Source organism: Triticum dicoccoides, chromosome 6A, assembly GCF_002162155.2.
Source record: "Triticum dicoccoides isolate Atlit2015 ecotype Zavitan chromosome 6A, WEW_v2.0, whole genome shotgun sequence".
Lineage (NCBI taxonomy): Eukaryota > Viridiplantae > Streptophyta > Magnoliopsida > Poales > Poaceae > Triticum > Triticum dicoccoides.
Genome location: NC_041390.1, coordinates 488129305 through 488148253, shown reverse-complemented (window position 1 = coordinate 488148253; position 18949 = coordinate 488129305). Strand labels below are relative to the sequence as shown.

The following is an 18949-nucleotide window of genomic DNA, read 5'->3' as shown; positions in this document are numbered from 1 at the left end:
CTGGAAGTTGGCGATGAAGCAAGTGCGCATCTCGTCCCAGGAGCCAGGTTCAGGAGCCAGGTGCGGGCCCCGTCCTTGAGCGCCATGGGAAACCAGTTCGCCATGACCCTTTCGTCTCCGTTGGCGGCTTCGATGCACAGCTCGTAGAGCTGTAGGAACTCCGTAGGGTCCGTCGTGCCATCGTAGTGAGGGGGCAGGTCAGGCTTGAACTTGCCTGGCCATGCGACGCCGCGTAGCTCGGGGGTGAGGGCGCGGCAGCCTGCCGTGGCCACCGGTGCCTTTTGCTGGTGCTGGGCTTGTTCCTGGGGATTACCGCGCGCCGCCGCTTGGAGCAGCGCGGGGTCTTGGCGTAGAGGTGCAGGGACGCGATCTTGACGCGCCGGCACTGGGAGCGCGCGAGCACCTTCTTGGGGACGAGGGATCTCTTGGCAGCTCATTTCTTGCTACGCAGGTGCTGGACACGGAGGGTCTTGCCCTGGGGCTACGCGCCTTGGAGCCAGGGCGCCTTCTCGGGGAGGAGGTGGTGGAGGCGCCTCCTGATCCCCGCCTCCTGCGCGGAATGGAGGGCGAGGCAGTGAGAGGGACGACAAGGGGGAGCCCCCTGCGGCGCTGACGAGCTCGGTGATGCGGGCGAGCCAGTCCTCGTAGAGGTCGTCGACGGGGCGGTAGTGCAAGAGCTCTCTTGCCAGGAGCAGCGCGGCGTGCGCGTCCGTGGGGGCGCGACGGGCATGGGACGACGAAGCGGCTGGAGTCAGCGACGGTGTGGCGGTGCGGCCCTCCCGCCATATCGAAGGATGCTGGGACAAGGCCTGCTGCCCGTTCCCCGCCAAGCCAGTGGCGGCATTGGCGGCAAGCGACGGGGAATGATGAGGACATCCGCCGACGTGCGCCGTCTGGGCGACGCGGGTGGCGAGAGCAGCCCGGCGCTCGGTGCGAGCCCGATGAGCGTCAGCCATGGACACGATGGAAGATCACACGCGAACAACGGAAGAAAGATTCCGACGCTCCCACTAGCTGGCGCGCCAAATGTCAGATTTCGGGTTTGGCAGACCCTTGAGGTTCGAACACTAGGGTGTGCGCGGAGATCTCTCCCCTACTGATCTACGTCCGATCTCCTCGCGTGATCTAAGCTGGAAACAACGAACGACACAAGGGACACGAGGTTTATACTGGTTCGGGCCACCGTTGTGCTGTAATACCCTACTCTAGTGTGTGGTGTGGTGGATTGCCTCAGGGGCTGCTGATGAACAGTACAAGGGAAGAACAGCCTCGCGAGAGGTGTTCTTGAGCTGGTGCGATGAACTGCTAGGGTGAGTTCAGTCGCCTCTCTCTCTCTCTCTGCTACGGCTCTACCAGATTTCTAGATGTCCCTCTACTCTGTGTGGCTAGTTCTACTTATAGAGGCCCTGGGCCTCTCCCCAAATAATGAGCGGGAAGGGCGCCAACAATTGGCCATTTTGAAGCGGAACATCTAGTACAAGTTATCCTAACCAAAGGTGGTCTTCGGCTGCCAAAAGTACTGGTGATGACGCTGTCTTGGGCTCCACGGTGACCTCCGTCCTGCCGCTCTGCTGGTCTTGGTCTCGTTGCACCGGAATGGTAACCTTTGCCCGATGCATTGGCCTGTGCTTGCCCCCTTTGCACCAAAGGGGAAACAAGGACACTGCGCAGGCCGGCGCCCGCCTGGTGCCCACCTGGTCTCGATCGTCATGGCTTGCGTCACGGGCTCCTCGCGAGGTACCCCTGCCTTGATCTCTCCGCCTCCTCGCGAGCCTGCCTGATGAGGCCGCCTCTGAGGAAGCTTCCTGGCGTCCGCCCCGCGAGGCTTGGCTCCTCGCGAGGGTCTTGAGCTTGAGCTGATGAAGATGGGCCGTGTTGGGCCCCCACTTGAGCCACGTCGCAGGCCGTAGGCAGGAAAGTCTGGGGACCCCCGTTCCCAAAACGCCGATAGTGTATCCGAAGAGTTCATACCTCGGGCATCAGAGGAGCCCCTTTACGCTCTTGGACTTTGTCAATGCCTTGCTATTTTTATGCCACACCTCGGGTTTGAAGTTTTTCCCGTGCGGCGGTGTCCTCTTGCATCCGAGCTCTAATGCAGGACCACATCCGAGTTGTCTTATTGCAGCTGAGCTCCAACGTCGGTCTACATCCGAGGTGTCACAAATTTTCTCAATCTTAAAAAGTTTTAAAGGAGTTCAGCCGAGCTTAATGCCGAAAACGTCCTCTAGAGAGCCAACCACTTGTATCCGAGCTCTATGCTGGACTGCTTTCGAGGTGGCACACCACCTCGGCCATGGGCTGTTTTTGCGGATGTTTTTTAATTGGTGCCATTTGTTATGTGTCGACATGTATAGCCAATAGCCCTCAAGGTGTGGGTCGGCTTTCCTTCACGTGCATCTCAGATTTTAGGCCGACCCACACCTTGAGGGCTACTGGCTATACATGTCGACACATAATAAATGGCACCAATTAAAAAACATCCGCAAAACAGCCCATGGCCGAGGTGGTGTGCCACCTCGAAAGCAGTCCAGCATAGAGCTCGGATACAAGTGGTTGGCTCTCTAGAGGACGTTTTTGGCATTAAGCTCGGCTGAACTCCTTTAAAACTTTTTAAGATTGAGAAAATTTGTGACACCTTGGATGTAGACCGACGTTGGAGCTCAGCTGCAATAAGATAACTCGGATGTGGTCCTGCACTAGAGCTCGGATGCAAGAGGACACCGCCGCACGGGAAAAACTTCAAACCCGAGGTGTGCAATAAAAATAGCAAGGCATTGACAAAGTCCAAGAGCGTAAAGGGGCTCTTGACCGACCATCGGCTTCAACCTCCTCGGTAGTAGACAAGGAGTGTTTTCCCACTTTATAAAGCCTTTATGAGGGCAAAGATTTACGATAGACAAGGCAACCCGGCTATACGGTTTTATAAACAAAGGTACGCCGAGAGATATGTTATATTACTTTTTGACGTAACAAACATCTTCTGGGAAAAATAGTTCCTTTATAAGTTCCTTTTCCCAGGCTATCATGTTGACCATGATTGTGAAACCTCAACTCCAATAAATGTGGGAGGAAAATAATGAGGATTTAGTTTGGGGAATGTTCCCGAAATCTATGGTCTTTAGTGAACCATGATAGAGGAAGGAGATTAAAACAACATTAGGCTTCTAATTATGAGGAATAGAGATGATCTAGATCTAGCTCTAATTGGATCAGCTAGAACTAGAACTAGAGGAGGCTCCAAAAACTTGTGTATCTAAGAGTGCCAAAAACTCAAGTATATGTAGGTTGGAGGGGGAGGAGGAGGTGCCACACAAGGGGAAAGTTCCCCCCTTGTCCGGTCTTGAGGAAGGGGAAACTCCCTCCAATTCGGCCTCCCCCTTCCTTCTACAAGGTGGAAGGGGGCACCACCTCTTATTGGGCCCAAGTGGCCTAATATGCTTTCGAACACTTGGCCTTTTTAGGCCCGTTGATATCTGAATAAATATAAAATCCTCCTAATCATATTTAGGGCCTTTTAATATTAATTTAACATCACCGGAACTATTTCCACCTATATATAATTTATTAGTATTACCCGGTAAACCCCAAAACCCTTTTGCTGACCCCGAAACGCTTCCGGTTCCTCTAAAACTATTTCGAATAATAATGAAACTATTTCATAAATATTTCCTTATTAATCATGTCCTACAAACACCCAACATATCATGATTACCATAATATTGTGACCCAGTAGGTTCACTAAAACATAGACATGAACAAAACCCCTTTCATTCAATAACCAATAGTGGAACCATGGACGTCCATATTGATCCCTATGAGTACACGAATGCCATTCGAGTGAACCTTCAGTTATCAATTTCTATTCTCTTTGCTTCGCGTGACTTCACATAACCTGAGGTGAGATATATCGGATCCTCTTGAGTAATACACATCTTCATTATACCGCTCTCCTTGTTATCGGGTTTGTTCTTCTTTCTCATTGACATGTTCCTTCAACCCCGTGACTTAGTCACTTATGTATGGTGATACGTCTCCGTCATATCTATAATTTTTTATTGTTTCATGCCAATATTATTCAACTTTTACATACTTTTGGCAACTTTTTATATGATTTATTGGACAAATCTATTGATCCAGTGCCCAGTGACAGTCTCTATTTTCTGCATGTTTTTTCTATCGTAGAGTATCCATATCAAATGAAGTCCAAATGCCATAATTTTTTACATAGAATTATTTTGGAATATATGTGATTTTTGGGCATTGGAATCACTGCAAACGGAGGCCCACATAGCCCACAAGACACCAGGGCGCGCCAGAGGCCCCTAGCGTGTGGTGGTCGGTTGTGCCCTCCTCGAACGTCAGTTGGAGCTCTACTTCGGGCACAAGGAATCTTATATACGAAAAAAAATCGTGTTAAAATCTTAGTGCAATCGGAGTTACGGATCTCCCGGAATATAACAAACGGTTTTCGGCCAGATCTGGAACATGAAACAGAAGAGAACAGAGAGGGAGATCCAATCTCGGAGGGGCTCCGGCCCCTCCACCGCCATGGAGACCAAGGACCAGAGGGGTAACTCTCCTCCCATATAGGGAGGAGGCCAAGGAAAAATAAGGAGGGGGGCTCTCTCCCCCTCGCTTCCGGTGGCGCCGGAGTGCCACCGGGGCAATGATCGGGACGATGATCTACATCAACAATCTTGCTACCGTCAACACCAACTTTCTCCCCCTCAAAACACCCCTTCTCCCCGTTGTAATCTCTACTTAAACATGGTTCTTAACTCCATCTATTATTTCCAATGATCTATGGTTATCCTATGATGTTTGAGTAGATCCATTTTTGTCCTATGGGTTAATCGTGATCTTGGTTGGTATGATTGTATATTTTATTTATGGTGATGTCCTACGGTGCCCTCCGTTCTTGCGCAAACGTGAGGGGCCCCCGTTGTAGGGTGTTGCAATATGTTCATGGTTCGCTAATGGTGGGTTGCGAGAGTGAGAGAAGCTTAAACCCGAGTAGGTGGGCTATGGCGTATGGGATAAAGAGGAATTGATACTTAATGCTATGGTTGGGTTTCACGACCTTAATGATCTTTAGTAGTTGTGGATGCTTACTAGAGTTCCAATCATAAGTGCATATGATCCAAGTAGAGAACGTATGTTAGCTCATGCCTCTCCCGCATATAGAATTGCAAGAATGATTACCGGTACTTGTTATCAATTGCCAAGGGACAAATAACTTTGTTGTTGACAAAAACCCTTTTACTAAACACCTAACTTTTATTATCTTGCAAAGTGCTTCTAGTTTTATTCTTGCAAAATAGTTCTATCACCACACCTACAAAAGAGTTTCATACTTTTTTCCGACAAAGCAAACATCAAGTGTGCGTAGAGTTGTATCGATGGTCGATAGAACTTGAGGGAATATTTGTTCTGCCTTTAGCTCCTTGTTGGGTTCGACACTCTTATTTATCGAAGAAGGCTACAAATGATCCCCTATACTTGTGGGTTATCAAGACATTTTTCTGGCGCCGTTCTCGGGGAGCAATAGCGTGGGGTGAATATTCCCGTGTGTGCTTGTTTGCGTTATCACTAAGTAGTTTTGATTTCCTGTTCTAAGTTTTTCTCTATCTTTAGTTATGGATATGGAACACGAAATACCAAAAAAAATTAGTTGTACTTGCTACTCATGGAGATGGGGAACCTCCTAAAACCCTCGATGCTCGTTATGTGAAAAATATTATGCACTATACTTTGATAATCCCGAGAAAACCCCATTCAACTTGATAATGGGAGTAACGTTGGATCAACGTGAATACTTTAGGGATTATCGCTTGACGCAAAAAGGGAAACTTTTATGGGATCAAATTCATATGTTGCATTTGTATGCTTGGAATTTATGCTTTAGATATGATTATACTTGTTGCTCTAGGATGAATGCTCCACACCTTCCCTTTTTATGCAAATTTAATGATTATGAAACCTTAGCTTCTTATGCTAATGGTATATATGATTACTATGATGTGGAATGAATAGAAGAATTTGTTGCTTTTAAGGGTGCTTATGAAATTGAATCTTTGTTTGAAAAGTTTGAAGATTTTGATGATTCAGTTTATAGACCTGAATATTTTGCTATCCTTAAATATTGCTATGGTAATTATAAGTGCAATTCTGATGTTGATGAATTTATTGAGAAAGTCTCCACTGTCCAAGAAGAGACTAATATTTTGCAGGAGTCTATGGAAGAAGGAATTGATGAAACTGTGAGCTCATTGGATGAAAAAGATGATGAGGAGAGCGAAGAACAAAAGGAGGAAGAACGGATTAGCTACCTGTTCCCACCTTCTAATGAGAGTAACTCTTCAACTCATACATTGTTTAATTTCCCTTCGTTCTTACCAAAGGATGAATGCCATGATAATTGCTATGATCCCGTTGATTCATTTGAAATATCCCTTTATGATAAACTTGATGCTTGCTATGCTTGTGGCCATGATGCCAATATGAATTATGCTTATGGATATGAACTTGCTATAGTTCCTTATATTAAGAATGAAATTATTGCTATTGCACCCACACATGATAGTCATATTATCTTTTTGAATTCTCCCAAGTACACTATATTGGAGAAGTTTGCACTTATTAAGGATTACATTGATGGGTTGGGTTCTACCACTACACATGATGACTTTGATGAATGCAATATGCATTTACTTGCTGCTCCTACTTTCAATTATTATGAGAGAGGAACTATATCTCCACCTCTCTATGTTTCCAACATGATAAAATTGCAAGAAATCGCTTATACTATGCATTGGCCTTTACTTGATGTGCACGAATTGTTCTTGTATGACATGCCGATGCATAGGAAGAGAGTAAGACTTCGTCATTGCATGATATATGTTGCTTTGTGCTCATTACTAAATGCCAAATCATTGTTAATTAAAATTGGCTTTGATATACCTTGGGATCCGGGTGGATTCATTACTTGAGCACTTTATGCCTAACTTAATGGCTTTAAAGGAAGCGCTGCCAGGGAGACAACCCGGAAGTTTTAGAGAGTCATTTTATTATGTTGAGTTCTTTTATATAGTTTAAAAACAAAAAAAATACAGAGGGGAACACAAAACTTTTCAAAAAGGAAAGTAAAAGTGAGAGAGACAAGCATCGTTGAAGTGGGGGAGCTCCTTGAACTTTGTTCATACTCATGAAAACTTTGTGAATCTTAATTACAGAAAGTTTTCAACAAAAATAATTATCCCCTTGTACAATTCCATTGTATTATAAAAATAATGTGCCAAGGTTTGCCTTTAGGATGATTAAATTGCTTGTTGGTTTGTGCGGTGCAAAACAGAAACTTTGGCTGTAGTGCTAGATTTTACATTTTTTACTGGAACGTCAAATAGTTATGAAACCTTTTGCACTGTATTTCTATACAAAATATTTATTTATTCTAATTTTTTTAGAATTTATTGAGTTACATAAGTGTGGTGGATGTTCAAATCTTTACAGCATGTCCTGTTTTCACAGATTGTTGTTATAGCTTCATTATTTGCATATGTTTGAATTCTTCTTGAAGCCTCCTTGACTTGAGGCCATAGAATTGTGATATAATACAGTGGGTAAGGTTTGTTTATAATTATACAATAATGTTGCAGCAGTACATGATGGGATTTCATTGCCATATTCACTAACCCCGCCACTAAAAGTTTGGTTAAGTTTTGTGTGGATGAGTGTTTGAAGATCGAGGAGGTCTCAATGTGAGGAGAAGGAGGAGAGGCAAGAGCTCAACCTTGGGGATGCCCAAGGAACCCCAAGTAAATATTCAAGGATACTCAAGCGTTTAAGCTTGGGGATTCCCCGAAAGGCATCCCATCTTTCTTCAACAAGCATCGGTATGTTTTCGGATTTGTTTCGTTCATGCGATATGTGCAAATCTTGGAGCGTCTTTTGCATTTAGTTTTCACTTTTATTTTATGCACCATGTTGGTATGAGATAGTCCATGGTTTATTTATAGAATGCTCATTGCACTTGACTTATATCTTTTGAGTATGGCTTTATAGAATGCTTCATGTGCTTCACTTATATCATTTGAAGTTTGGATTGCCTGTATCTCTTCACATAGAAAACCGTTGTTTTAAGAATGCATTTTTGCTTCACTTATATTTATTAGAGAATGGTATTTTGTACAAAGAATTAAACTCTCATTCTTAACTTATATCTATTTAGAGAGTCAACAGGAATTGGTCAATTGCATGGTTAGTCATAAAATCCTACATAAAACTTATGGATCATTGAATATAATATGTTTGATTCCTTGCAATAGTTTTGCGATATAGAGATGGAATATGTGGGAGGTACTAGTAAATGGTTGTGTTTAGTAAGAATATTGGTGTTAAGGTTTGTGATTCCTGAAGCATGCACGTATAGTCTCTCGTTATGCTATGAAGTTGGAGCATGATTTATTATTGATTGTCTTCCTTATGAGTGGCGGTCGGGGACGAGCGATGGTCTTTTCCTACCAATCTATCCCCCTAGGGGCATGCGTAGTAGTACTTTGCTTCGAGGGCTAATAAAATTTTGCAATAAGTATATGAGTTCTTTATGACTAATGTGAGTCCATGGATTATACGCACTCTTACCTTTCCGCAAATTTGCTAGCCTCTACGGTACCGTGCATTGCCCTTTCTCACATCGGGGCGTGGTGCAAATTTCTCAGGTGCATCCAAACCCCGTGATATAATACGCTCTATCACACATAAGTCTTATTATATCTTCCTCAAAACAGCCACCGTACCTACATATTATGGCTTTTCCATGGCCATTCTGAGATATATTGCCATGCAACTTCCACCGCTTCCATTTGATGACTTGAGCATTCATTGTCATATTGCTTTGCATGATCATATAGCTGACATAGCAGTTGTGGCTCAACCACCGTTCATCATTTTTCATACATGTTACGCTAGATCATTGCACATCCTGGTACATGCCAGAGGCATTCATATAGAGTCATACTTTGTCATAGGTATCGAGTTGTAAATTTTATTTCTTTTGAGTTATAAGTAAATAGAAGTGTGATGATCATCATTATTCATTTTTAGAGCAGTGCCCCAGTGAGGAAAGGATGATGGAGACTATGATTCCCCTACAAGTTGGGATGAGACTCCGGACAATGAGAGAAAAAGAAAAAGAAAAAAAGAAAGAAAAAAAAGAAAAAAAAAGAAAAGAAACAAAGAGAGAAGAGAGAAGAGGCATTGTTAGTATCATTTTCACACTTGTGCTTCAAAGTAGCACCATGTTTTTCATATGGAGAGTCTCCTATGTTGTCACTTTCATATAATAGTGGGAATTTTTCATTATAGGATTAGATGCACACCCACTTAGTTTTCATAATGAGTTTCCATACGCTTATAGCTCTTAGTGCATTCGTTTCATGGCAATCGCTACTCCTCGCATCGATATCGATTGATGGGCATCTCCATAGCATGTTGGTTAGCCGCGTCGATGTGATACTTTCTTACTTTTTTGTCTTCTCTATATTTACCCCTATCATCATACTCTATTTCACCCGTAGTGCTATACCCATGGCTTGCGCTCATGTATTGTGTGAGGGTTGAAGAACCTGAAGTGCGTTAAAAAGTATGAATCAATTGCTTGGCTTGTCATTGGGGTTGTGCATGATAAATACTTTGTGTTAAGAAGACAGAAATGACAAGACTATATGATTTTGTAGGGATAGCTTTCTTTAGCGTTGATATTTTGAAAGACATGATTGTTTGTTGGGATGCCTGAGTATTGATGTCTTTATGTCAAACTATAGACTATTGCTTTGGATCACTTATGTCTTAATATTCATGCCATGACTAGACATATGATCAAGTTTTTGCTAGGTAGCATTCTACATCAAAAATTATCTTTTTTATCATTTACCTGCTTGAGGACGAACAGGAATTAAGCTTGGGGATGCTGATACGTCTCCCCCATATCTACAATTTTTGATTGTTTCATGCCAATATTATTCAACTTTTACATACTTTTGGCAACTTTTTACATGGTTTATTGGACTAAACTATTGATCCAGTGCCCAGTCCCAGTCCCTGCTTTCTGCAAGTTGTTTGTATTGCAGAGTTTCCATATCAAACGAAGTCCAAATGCAATAAAATTTTATAGATAATTATTTTGGAATATATGTGATTTTTGGGAGTTAGAATCACCGCAAACAGAGGCCCACACAACCCACAAGACACCAGGGAGCGCCAGAGGCCCCTGGTGCATGGTGGTGGGTTGTGCCCTCCTCGAACGTTGGTTGGAGATCTACTTCGGGCGCAAGGTAGCTTATATCCGGAAAAAATCTGTTAAAATCTCAGCGCAATCGGAGTTAGGGATCTCCCGGAATATAAGAAATGGTTTTCAGCCAGATCTGGAACGCGAAACAAAAGAGAACAGGGAGGGAGATCCAATCTTGGAGGGGCTCCCACCCCTCTTCCGCCATGAAGACCAAAGACCAGAGGGGGAACTCTCCTCCCATCTAGGGGGGGGGCAAGGAAGAATAAGGAGGGGGCTCTCTCCCCCTCGCTTCCGATGGCGCCAGAATGCCACCGGGGCAACGATCGGGACGACAATCTACATCAACAATCTTGCTACCGTCAACACCAACTTTCTCCCCGTCTATGAAGTAGTGTAACACCCCTTCTCCCCGCTGTGGTCTCTACTTAAACATGGTGCTCAACTCCATATATTATTTCCCAATGATCTATGGTTATCCTATGATGTTTGAGTCGATCCGCTTTGTCCTGTGGGTTAATCATGATCTTGGTTGGTATGATTGTATATTTTATTTATGGTGTTGTCCTACGGTGCCCTCCATTCTCGCGCAAACATGAGGGCCCCCCGCTGTAGGGTGTTGCAATATGTTCATGGTTCGCTTAAATCCGAGTAGGTGAGCTATGGCGTATGGGATAAAAAGGACTTGATACTTAATGCTATGGTTGGGTTTCACGACCTTAATGATCTTTACTAGTTGTGGATGCTTGCTAGAGTTCCAATCATAAGTGCATATGATACAAGTAGAGAAAGTATGTTAGCTCATGCCTATCCCTCATATAGAGTTGAAAGAATGATTACCGGCACTTGTTATCGATTGCCTAGGGACAAATAACTTTCTTGTTGACAAAAAACCCTTTTAGTAAACACCTAACTTTTATTATCTTGCAAGGTACTTCTAGTTTTATTCTTGCAAAATAGTTCTAGCATCACACCTAGAAAATAGTTTCATACTTGTTTCCGATAAAATAAAAGTCAAGTGTGCGTAGAGTTGTATCGATGGTCGATAGAATTTGAGGGAATATTTGTTCTGCCTTTAGCTCCTCGTTGGGTTCGACACTCTTATTTATCGAAGGCTACAAATGATCCCCTATACTTGTGGGTTATCATATGGACAGACGATGATGAATCCCATCACATCAAGAGGGCCCTAAGGATATCTCTCTATCATTGGAGGAGCAAATCCCATTCTCGAGGTATCTAATCCCTTGTGAAACTTTCCGATGGACATGTAAGTGTCATTATGATCATAGTGTTACAGATGACGTTTGAGCAACCCCAAAGTTCATCGTATGGTAAGAAGTGACTTTGATACTCTCAAGGTCTAAGGAACTAAATCACACATTAACTCTCTCTGTTATAATAGTTGACTTCTAAGGATATTATCTCAAAGTATGACAAACAAGTTTGGGTGCATTCAATATGATCGTTCTTCTAACTTCATATTCTCCAAGTTGTTATAGGACTATTGTTACACTTCACGATATCCTAAGATTTAGAAAACATGATCACCAACAACACGTGAGCTAGTCTTAGAGGTGAGACTGGGATCTTATTTTACTGTTTATCATCCGATTGTGCACATGAGTTTTCCACTGAATCGCATATTCCAGGATCATAACAGTTATAGCATGGAATATAAACTCTTAATTATGAATATGAAAATATTCATAATACAATATTATTGTCTCTAGGGAATATTTCCAACAATTTGGTCGTTGAAATAGATGCATGGTGTGTCTTTCGGCTTTTGCTATATTTGTAGCTAAGTGGTGTTTGTAGCAAATAGAAGTTCCATGTAGCTATGATGTTTTGCTTCCAGACAGATTGACAGAGTGAAATTTGAGTGATACAAGACCCAAAATTTGAGTGGACATGCTTTCATGCATAGATGCATTATATCTGTTTTATTAATGGACGTTTACAATCTTTATCTCCTTTTCTTTCCCTTTTGTACTCTTTTTGTGGTTTTATATGTTTATTTTCATAGGTGTACAACTAATTATATCTCATGCATGGTGACCGCAAACATTTCATCTATTGATTCTTTGTTGGGGCTACAAAGAGATTCAAATGGAGGGAAGGGGGTCTAGGCAAGCTCAATAAGCAGATTCTGGCCACTCAAGAAACTATCATCACGAAACCGAAGGAGGTGAGGGATGTGCTATAGTAGGAGAGGGCTAATCTGATTGATGAGAGGGCTCGGTTGAACGATGAGACAAATCGACCGAAGAAGAAGAGGAAAGAGCTGAAAATATGATCATTGATCTGCTCAAAGCTGGAAATGTGAATCGGCAAAAGTTTCTCAAGGTCAAGGCAATCCTAAATGAGTGAACACTAATGCTTTTTATGTTAAGTTGATTGAGTTCTTATGTATCTTATTTTTTAAACTACCATGTGCTAAGTTGATTACCTATCTAACTAGTTTAATGTGCTATTGTAAATTGATTGCCTAGCTAACCCGTCAAACTGTTGTGCTAAGTTGAGTAATGTTGTTATGTCAATTGTCATTTTGTGTCGTTGATGGAGGGGAACCCATGCCACTAGTATATTTGTTACTAGTGGTGTGGGGGGCTACATAACACCACTATTTATCAGTGGCACCATATTGACGGCGTGCCGTCAACACTCCACAAAGGTTGTTTTCCGCATGCCGCCACTAACATTTTCTACACTAGTGTTCTCTTCTGTGGCCTTAGGGTCATGGAGGCGCGGTGACCGCTAGTCCTTGCTGTTGGGAGGGCTTCTACCTCCTTTTAGGTGTTTTTTACTTGGTGTGTGGAGGTGTGTCTTCGTCGGATCTCGCAGGAATTGGTCGGTGTTTTTCTTCAGTAGGCCTGTTTGGATTATGTTTTCGTTCATTTGTGTTCATATGTCTACAGGTTGGATCTTTCCGATCTAAACATCTTTTCATCGGTGACGGTTGATGTTCTGGTGGCTGGTCTTTTGGACCTTAGTACGACGATTTTCCAACTGTCTACTACAACAATTTGTCCGACTCCGTCAATTGAGGGGCGATGACGGTGGCGTGCCTTGCTCCATTGCTTATAGTCGTTGCTAGATGGTCTACGGGCATATATGTAATTTCTTTTTTACTTCTAATTTTCTTTGTATTGTCATGGTGTTTGATGAATAGATAAGAGTTTTTTGAAAAAATACGAGCCTCTATAGGTAATCAAGCACACACAAAGATCAACTTTTACACACACGGGGTGTGAACGTCCTATTCAAACCATGAATGTTTTGGGGGTAGAGCTTAGATGTTTTTTTTTCGTCTCATCGATTTGCTCTATCTCTCTGAGGCAGCTGACTTTAATCCAACATTTGATGTTCTTTTTTCTCCCCTCATCTAGGCAATATTGTTCTTATTCCTGACCCGACTCACACCTGAACAAGTCAATTTTCTTTCGCCTTTTGACCGCGACAGCATGGCGCACCTCGTCGTCCCCATCATCAGAGAGGCCCCAACGGGCCCTTGTTGACGACTCTGTGGTCACCAGCAGTGTCCGCATCTTGAGCTCGGTGGCTATCTAACTAGAGCAGCGGTCAAAATCTAAAAATCTGGAGCGCTGCCTCGGGGCTGCCGGGGAAGTCAAACCAACGGCTTTGGAGAGCACCTCAGTGCTCTAGAGAGCCTGATCGGTCACATTAGCGCTAGTCGTCGGCTTGTGCGGAGCACGACCTCGGGGCGAAGAATGTGCGTTGCTTAGGTTTGTAAGGCGGGGTCGTCATGGCTCCGGGTAGGCAGCCGCAGGGCTGGTGTGTGTGCGTGTTTTCGTTGTAACAGCTTTGGTTAGTTTCCTTATAAACTGGCCAATTATCTTAATGAAACACCAGAACTCCTGCCGGTTGCTGTAAAAAAATCGACTGATCCAAAATAAATATTTGAGGAGCAGCAAAAGCTTGAAAGTTTCTTTCCAACTACATTTTTTTTTTGCGGGTGAACTACAAGCTTCTTCATGGTGCTGTTCTGTTTCTTCCAGTCAAAAAACCACACTTTTGAACGATATAAGAGGGGATATGGGAGCCTGCTGCTTGACTTCGAATTCTAGTTCCCAATGCGTGTAGCTCGTTGATGGTAATTTGTCTCATTTGAACTTATGGAGTATTTGCTGGTCATACACTATGCATTAATTAAAGTTAAACGGCACATTGTTGGTTGTAGTTCGTCAGCGATTCAATTCATGGGGTGGCTGCAAATGCAACCACAAATTCTATACCCAGCCATGCTCACTTTGATGCCGCTAAAGTAATGTGAGGAAGTCTGTTTTGTCGAAGAAAAGATAACTTTCATATTGCAAGCGAATCCTTTCGACTTCTGTAATACTGCACCGATATATCAGAAGATTAAAAAACTCTATACAGATTACCAATGGCTAACAAAAATTGTCACTCTGTCAGCCTCCGATTCCTCTCCCGCCAAAAGTATGAAGGAAAAAAAAAAGAGTTGTCCGAAATCGTAAATAGGCCGTAGCTGTCAGCGCTGATCGTTTGGTTGCTCGATGACAACATCGATAAGCAGCCCGGAGTTCTCATCGCCGCCGCCGGCCGCGACTCTCACGACGTGAATGCCTTTGCCGCTGCTCGGTTTTGTGTCGACTGCCACCGTTACCGCGCCTGCTCCGGCGAGCTGCTGCGCGCGCTTGGCCTCCGCAGCCCAATCCGTCCGCCCGATGACCAGCAGCATGCGCACCATGCAGGCGGCCTGCGCCGCGAGGAGGCCGAGCCACAGGCCCTGGAAGTCGTAGTGGAACCAGAACGCGAGGACGAGAGCCACCGGCGTGCCGACGAGGTAGAAGGACCGGAGGTTGATGCTGGCGGCGTCCTTGGGCCGCGCGCTGCCCCGCAGCACGCCACACCCCGCCGTCTGCGGACAGTTACCGAGCTCGCATGCTCCCAGGATCGGCAGCACGGACGCGGTGAGCGTGATGATCGCCGGGTCCGCCGTGAACATGCCAGCCCACGAGCCCCGCACCATGTACGCGAACGCCGATGCCACGCCGCCGAACGCGAACCCGAGCATGAGGCCAACCGTGGCGGCACGGCCCGCACGCTCGGCACGGTTTGCGCCGAGTTCGTTGCTGACGCGGGTGGACACGCCGAAGCCAAGCGAGGAAGGGAAGATGTAGATGAGTGACGTAGCCTGGATCAAGATTCCCATGGAGGCCACAGTGGCCTGTGGGTTGGCGAGCAGGCCGCACAGGAGGATCATGATCTCGTACCACCACCACTCGAGGCAGACACTGACGCAGCTCGGCAGGGCGAGGCTTACGAGCTCTCCCCAGCCACGGAAGCTCTCGGCCGAGAACACAAAGCCGCCGGTGCGCTTATGCACTCCCTTGACCAATATGTAACCAAGAAGGAGGAGAAGGAAGTTTAGGTTGGCGAGAACAGAGGCAAATGCCACCCCCCTGATGCCGTGTCCGAGGACAGAGACGAGCACGTAGTTGATGGGCAGGTGGAGTGCAATGGCGAGCGCGGCGCACACGGTGAGCGGCAAGTTGATGGATTGCGTCCGGAGGTAGATGCGGACGGGGTGGAGGAATGCCTGGAGGAAGAGGTCCGGCAGGGAGGAAAGAATGTAGGTCTCGGCGACCGCTGCGATGCCGACGTCCTGGCCGCAGAGCAAGAGCAGAGGTCGCATATGCATCCACAGCCCGCCGATGGGAACAGCGGCCGCGACGAGAAGCAGCACGGTGCGCTGCATGGTGACACCGAGGAGCTCGTAATGGCCTGCGCCGAAGGCCTGCCCACAGATCGGCTCCATACCCATGGCGAGGCCAGACAGCACGGAGTAGCCGGTGATGTTGGCGAAGCCGATGGCGAGTGACCCGCCGGCGAGCGCCAGGCCCCCGAGGCGGCCGAGGAAGAGCATCGAAATCATGGACCGGAGGTAGAGCAGCAGCCCCGTGAGGATCATCGGCATCGCGAGGCCCAGTATGGACCGCGCCTCCTCCCCGGCCGCGGCGGCCGACATCGACGGCAGCATGGGGAATGCCAAGGACAAAGAAACGGACCAGGCTTCCTTCACCGCTCTGGCAAGCCGACCTGGCGGCTTGCAAGTGAGCACAGGCGGCAGCTCCTCCATGGGCACGACCACCTCCGCAATGGGGAGCAAAGGGGCCGTGATGCCATCGCCCGCATACTCACCATGCCGGTACGACATGGTGACCGTGGAGTCGGAGCAGGACGACATGGCCTCCGCGAAACAGAGGAGCTAGCTGCCTGCGCTGGCACGAGCTCAGGAGGGAGAGGGACGTCTCGGGATCCGCCCGGCTGATTGCTGGATTGACTCCGTTCCGTCTGCCACGAGACAAGCCGCTGTGTCCGGCGCCGAGGCGACGGAATCGTTGGCAGAAGAAACAGATTCGTGCTTGGTTGGTGAGAGCGGTGCAAGGGGATGCGCGCGCGAGGGAGGGCTTATATAGGCGGCCGATGAAGGAAGGTGAGCGAGCTAGGCAAAATTGGGCATGGAGCCATGGACCTGAGCGGGATTGCTCTCTTTCGGTCGTCACGTCCGGTTTTTGGATGGACCTTGTCTTCGGCTGCGGTGACGACTTGGAATTTTCAGCTTTGCCTTTCCGGCTACGGGACATGCCAGTGTTCAACAACAGCAGGTTAGATCCAGGAGCCCCTTTCCCCCTCACCGTCTTTCTTTTCAGCCATTCCGCACGATGCAATTTCGGTTCTTTTTTTTTTTTGTAACTAATTCCAATTCCTTCTTAAAACTTCTTTTTTTCCCGATGTGTGCTGAACTGCTTTTTTAGTACAATACAGACGTAGACGCTAATACATACAAGCATATGCTCATAATTTTTTTTGAATACACGCACGCACACTTAACACCTATGAGCACATCCGAGAGAGTGAGAAGACACATCATTTCGAGATTGATGAAGTCATCACAGACACCTTTGTAGTTAACGGGACATTCTCTCTCACAGAACAAACATCGCCGGAAAAACTGAAATAAATACACAAGCACCAACACTAAGTTCTGCCATAAAGAACATAACCATCTGACCTAGACTCACTTCGCACACGTGTGCTGAACCGCTGATAGTGTGAAGTTGTACTGCTTCTATATTACCACCGCGTAGGAATTAGTAGTACTGTTTGATCTTTATCAAAAGAAGAATGGGAGGGTAGCTAGGGGGAGGCGTCGATCGTTAGTGGGGTTTGTTGGTGCGTGACGAGCTAGTCGGGGATAGTTAGTGCTCCAAGGGTGGGCGGCAATTTTCGGCCGCCCGGGCTCGGACGATCTGACTTGGGGCGTGTGCGAGGATAGACATGGATTGCACCTTGATTCCCATGACCAAATCGTCATGTTTGACGTATCAACGGGGTTTAATTTGCTTGATCAAAATGGTGACAGAAATCACGAATGTGGTTGTGGGCTCCTGGCTCACTGGGGCACAAGATCTGCTTCGTAGGAATTTCGTAAGAAGAGATAGAATATTGGGATCCGGATCGTTCATATGGCTCGAAACTGCCAGCAATATATGCATCACATATCAACCACACTTCCGTTTTCTATGGTTGTTCATGCGTTGACATTTGACAAAATGGACGGTAGTAGAGCTTTACAGAGTCCAGTTGTTCCATGAGTTCACCACTTGCCACGGTAGCACGCACCACAACCTTTTTTCTTGCGTAAACACCACAACCTTTTCCATTGTACTTAGAGCTCCCTAGATTGGGCCTTGAAGATGGCACCAGACTAACAAAACTGCCATTTGGCTAAACTAATTATACTAGTAGTAGATTTCATGTGTGAAGAAGTGGCGGAGCTACATCCCATTTGTAGGGCGGGCCAGGTCTAATCTTGCTATACAAAATCTCATCTTCAAGGCCCAATTTACCCCAGCCCATTAATGATTGGGCGGGCCAAGGCCCAGTCAGGCCTTTACGAAGCTCTGTTCCTGCCCATGTGACCATCTATCTCTATAATTCCCCTCAAAAAAATCTATCGCTATAATTTTGAGAGAATCCTCACACACACACGCTTATAGCATCTGTATATGTAAGGTGAATAACCCTCCAAAAACACATCCCTCTATCCACCAGAAGCACGGTGGCTAGCATCGCACCTTATAAATTATTTCTTTTATTATTTACCTACTCAAAGACGAGCAATAATTAACATTGGGTATGTTGATACGTCTTCACCGTATCTATAATTTATGAAGTATACATGCTAGTTTTGGTGCACTTTTATATTATTTTTTATAGATTAACTGATTAATCTCAATCCCAGTGTCAGTTCCTTTTTTTTTTGCATGTTTTTGGTTTTGTAGAAAATACATATATACGAAGATCCAAACACGGTCAAAATTTATGACAATATTTTATGGAATATATGTATTTTTGGAAGAAAGACCCAATACAAAATAGTGCTCGAGGGTCCCCACAAGTCCAGGGGCGCGACCTAACCCTCGGCTGTGCCGGGCAGGCTTATGGACATCCCTTAAGTCGGTTGGTTCCCTTCTTTCGCCGCAAGAAATATATTCTTTTGATAAAAATCCCCTCAATTTCAGCACGGTCGGAGTTACGGATCTTCTGCTATAAAAAACGGTGAAAGGCCAGAAAACAGAAGTTAAAACAGAGAAGAAAAGAGAGAGATCT

At 45.6% G+C, this 18949-nt stretch overlaps 1 protein-coding gene across 1 annotated transcript; it reads right to left on the bottom strand.

Moving 5' to 3' along the window:
* Window positions 1–14652: 14652 nt before the first annotated feature.
* Window positions 14653–16691, bottom strand: LOC119319423 (protein DETOXIFICATION 49-like). Its single transcript, XM_037593904.1, has one exon. It carries the CDS (start codon window positions 16518–16520, stop codon window positions 14802–14804), a length of 1719 nt encoding a protein of 572 aa, XP_037449801.1. The 5' UTR covers window positions 16521–16691; the 3' UTR covers window positions 14653–14801.
* Window positions 16692–18949: the final 2258 nt, after the last annotated feature.

Excerpts from the sequence above, each read along its gene's own strand:
- LOC119319423 (XM_037593904.1), bottom strand. The coding sequence starts at position 16,520 with ATGTCGTCCTGCTCCGACTCCACGGTCACCATGTCGTACCGGCATGGT.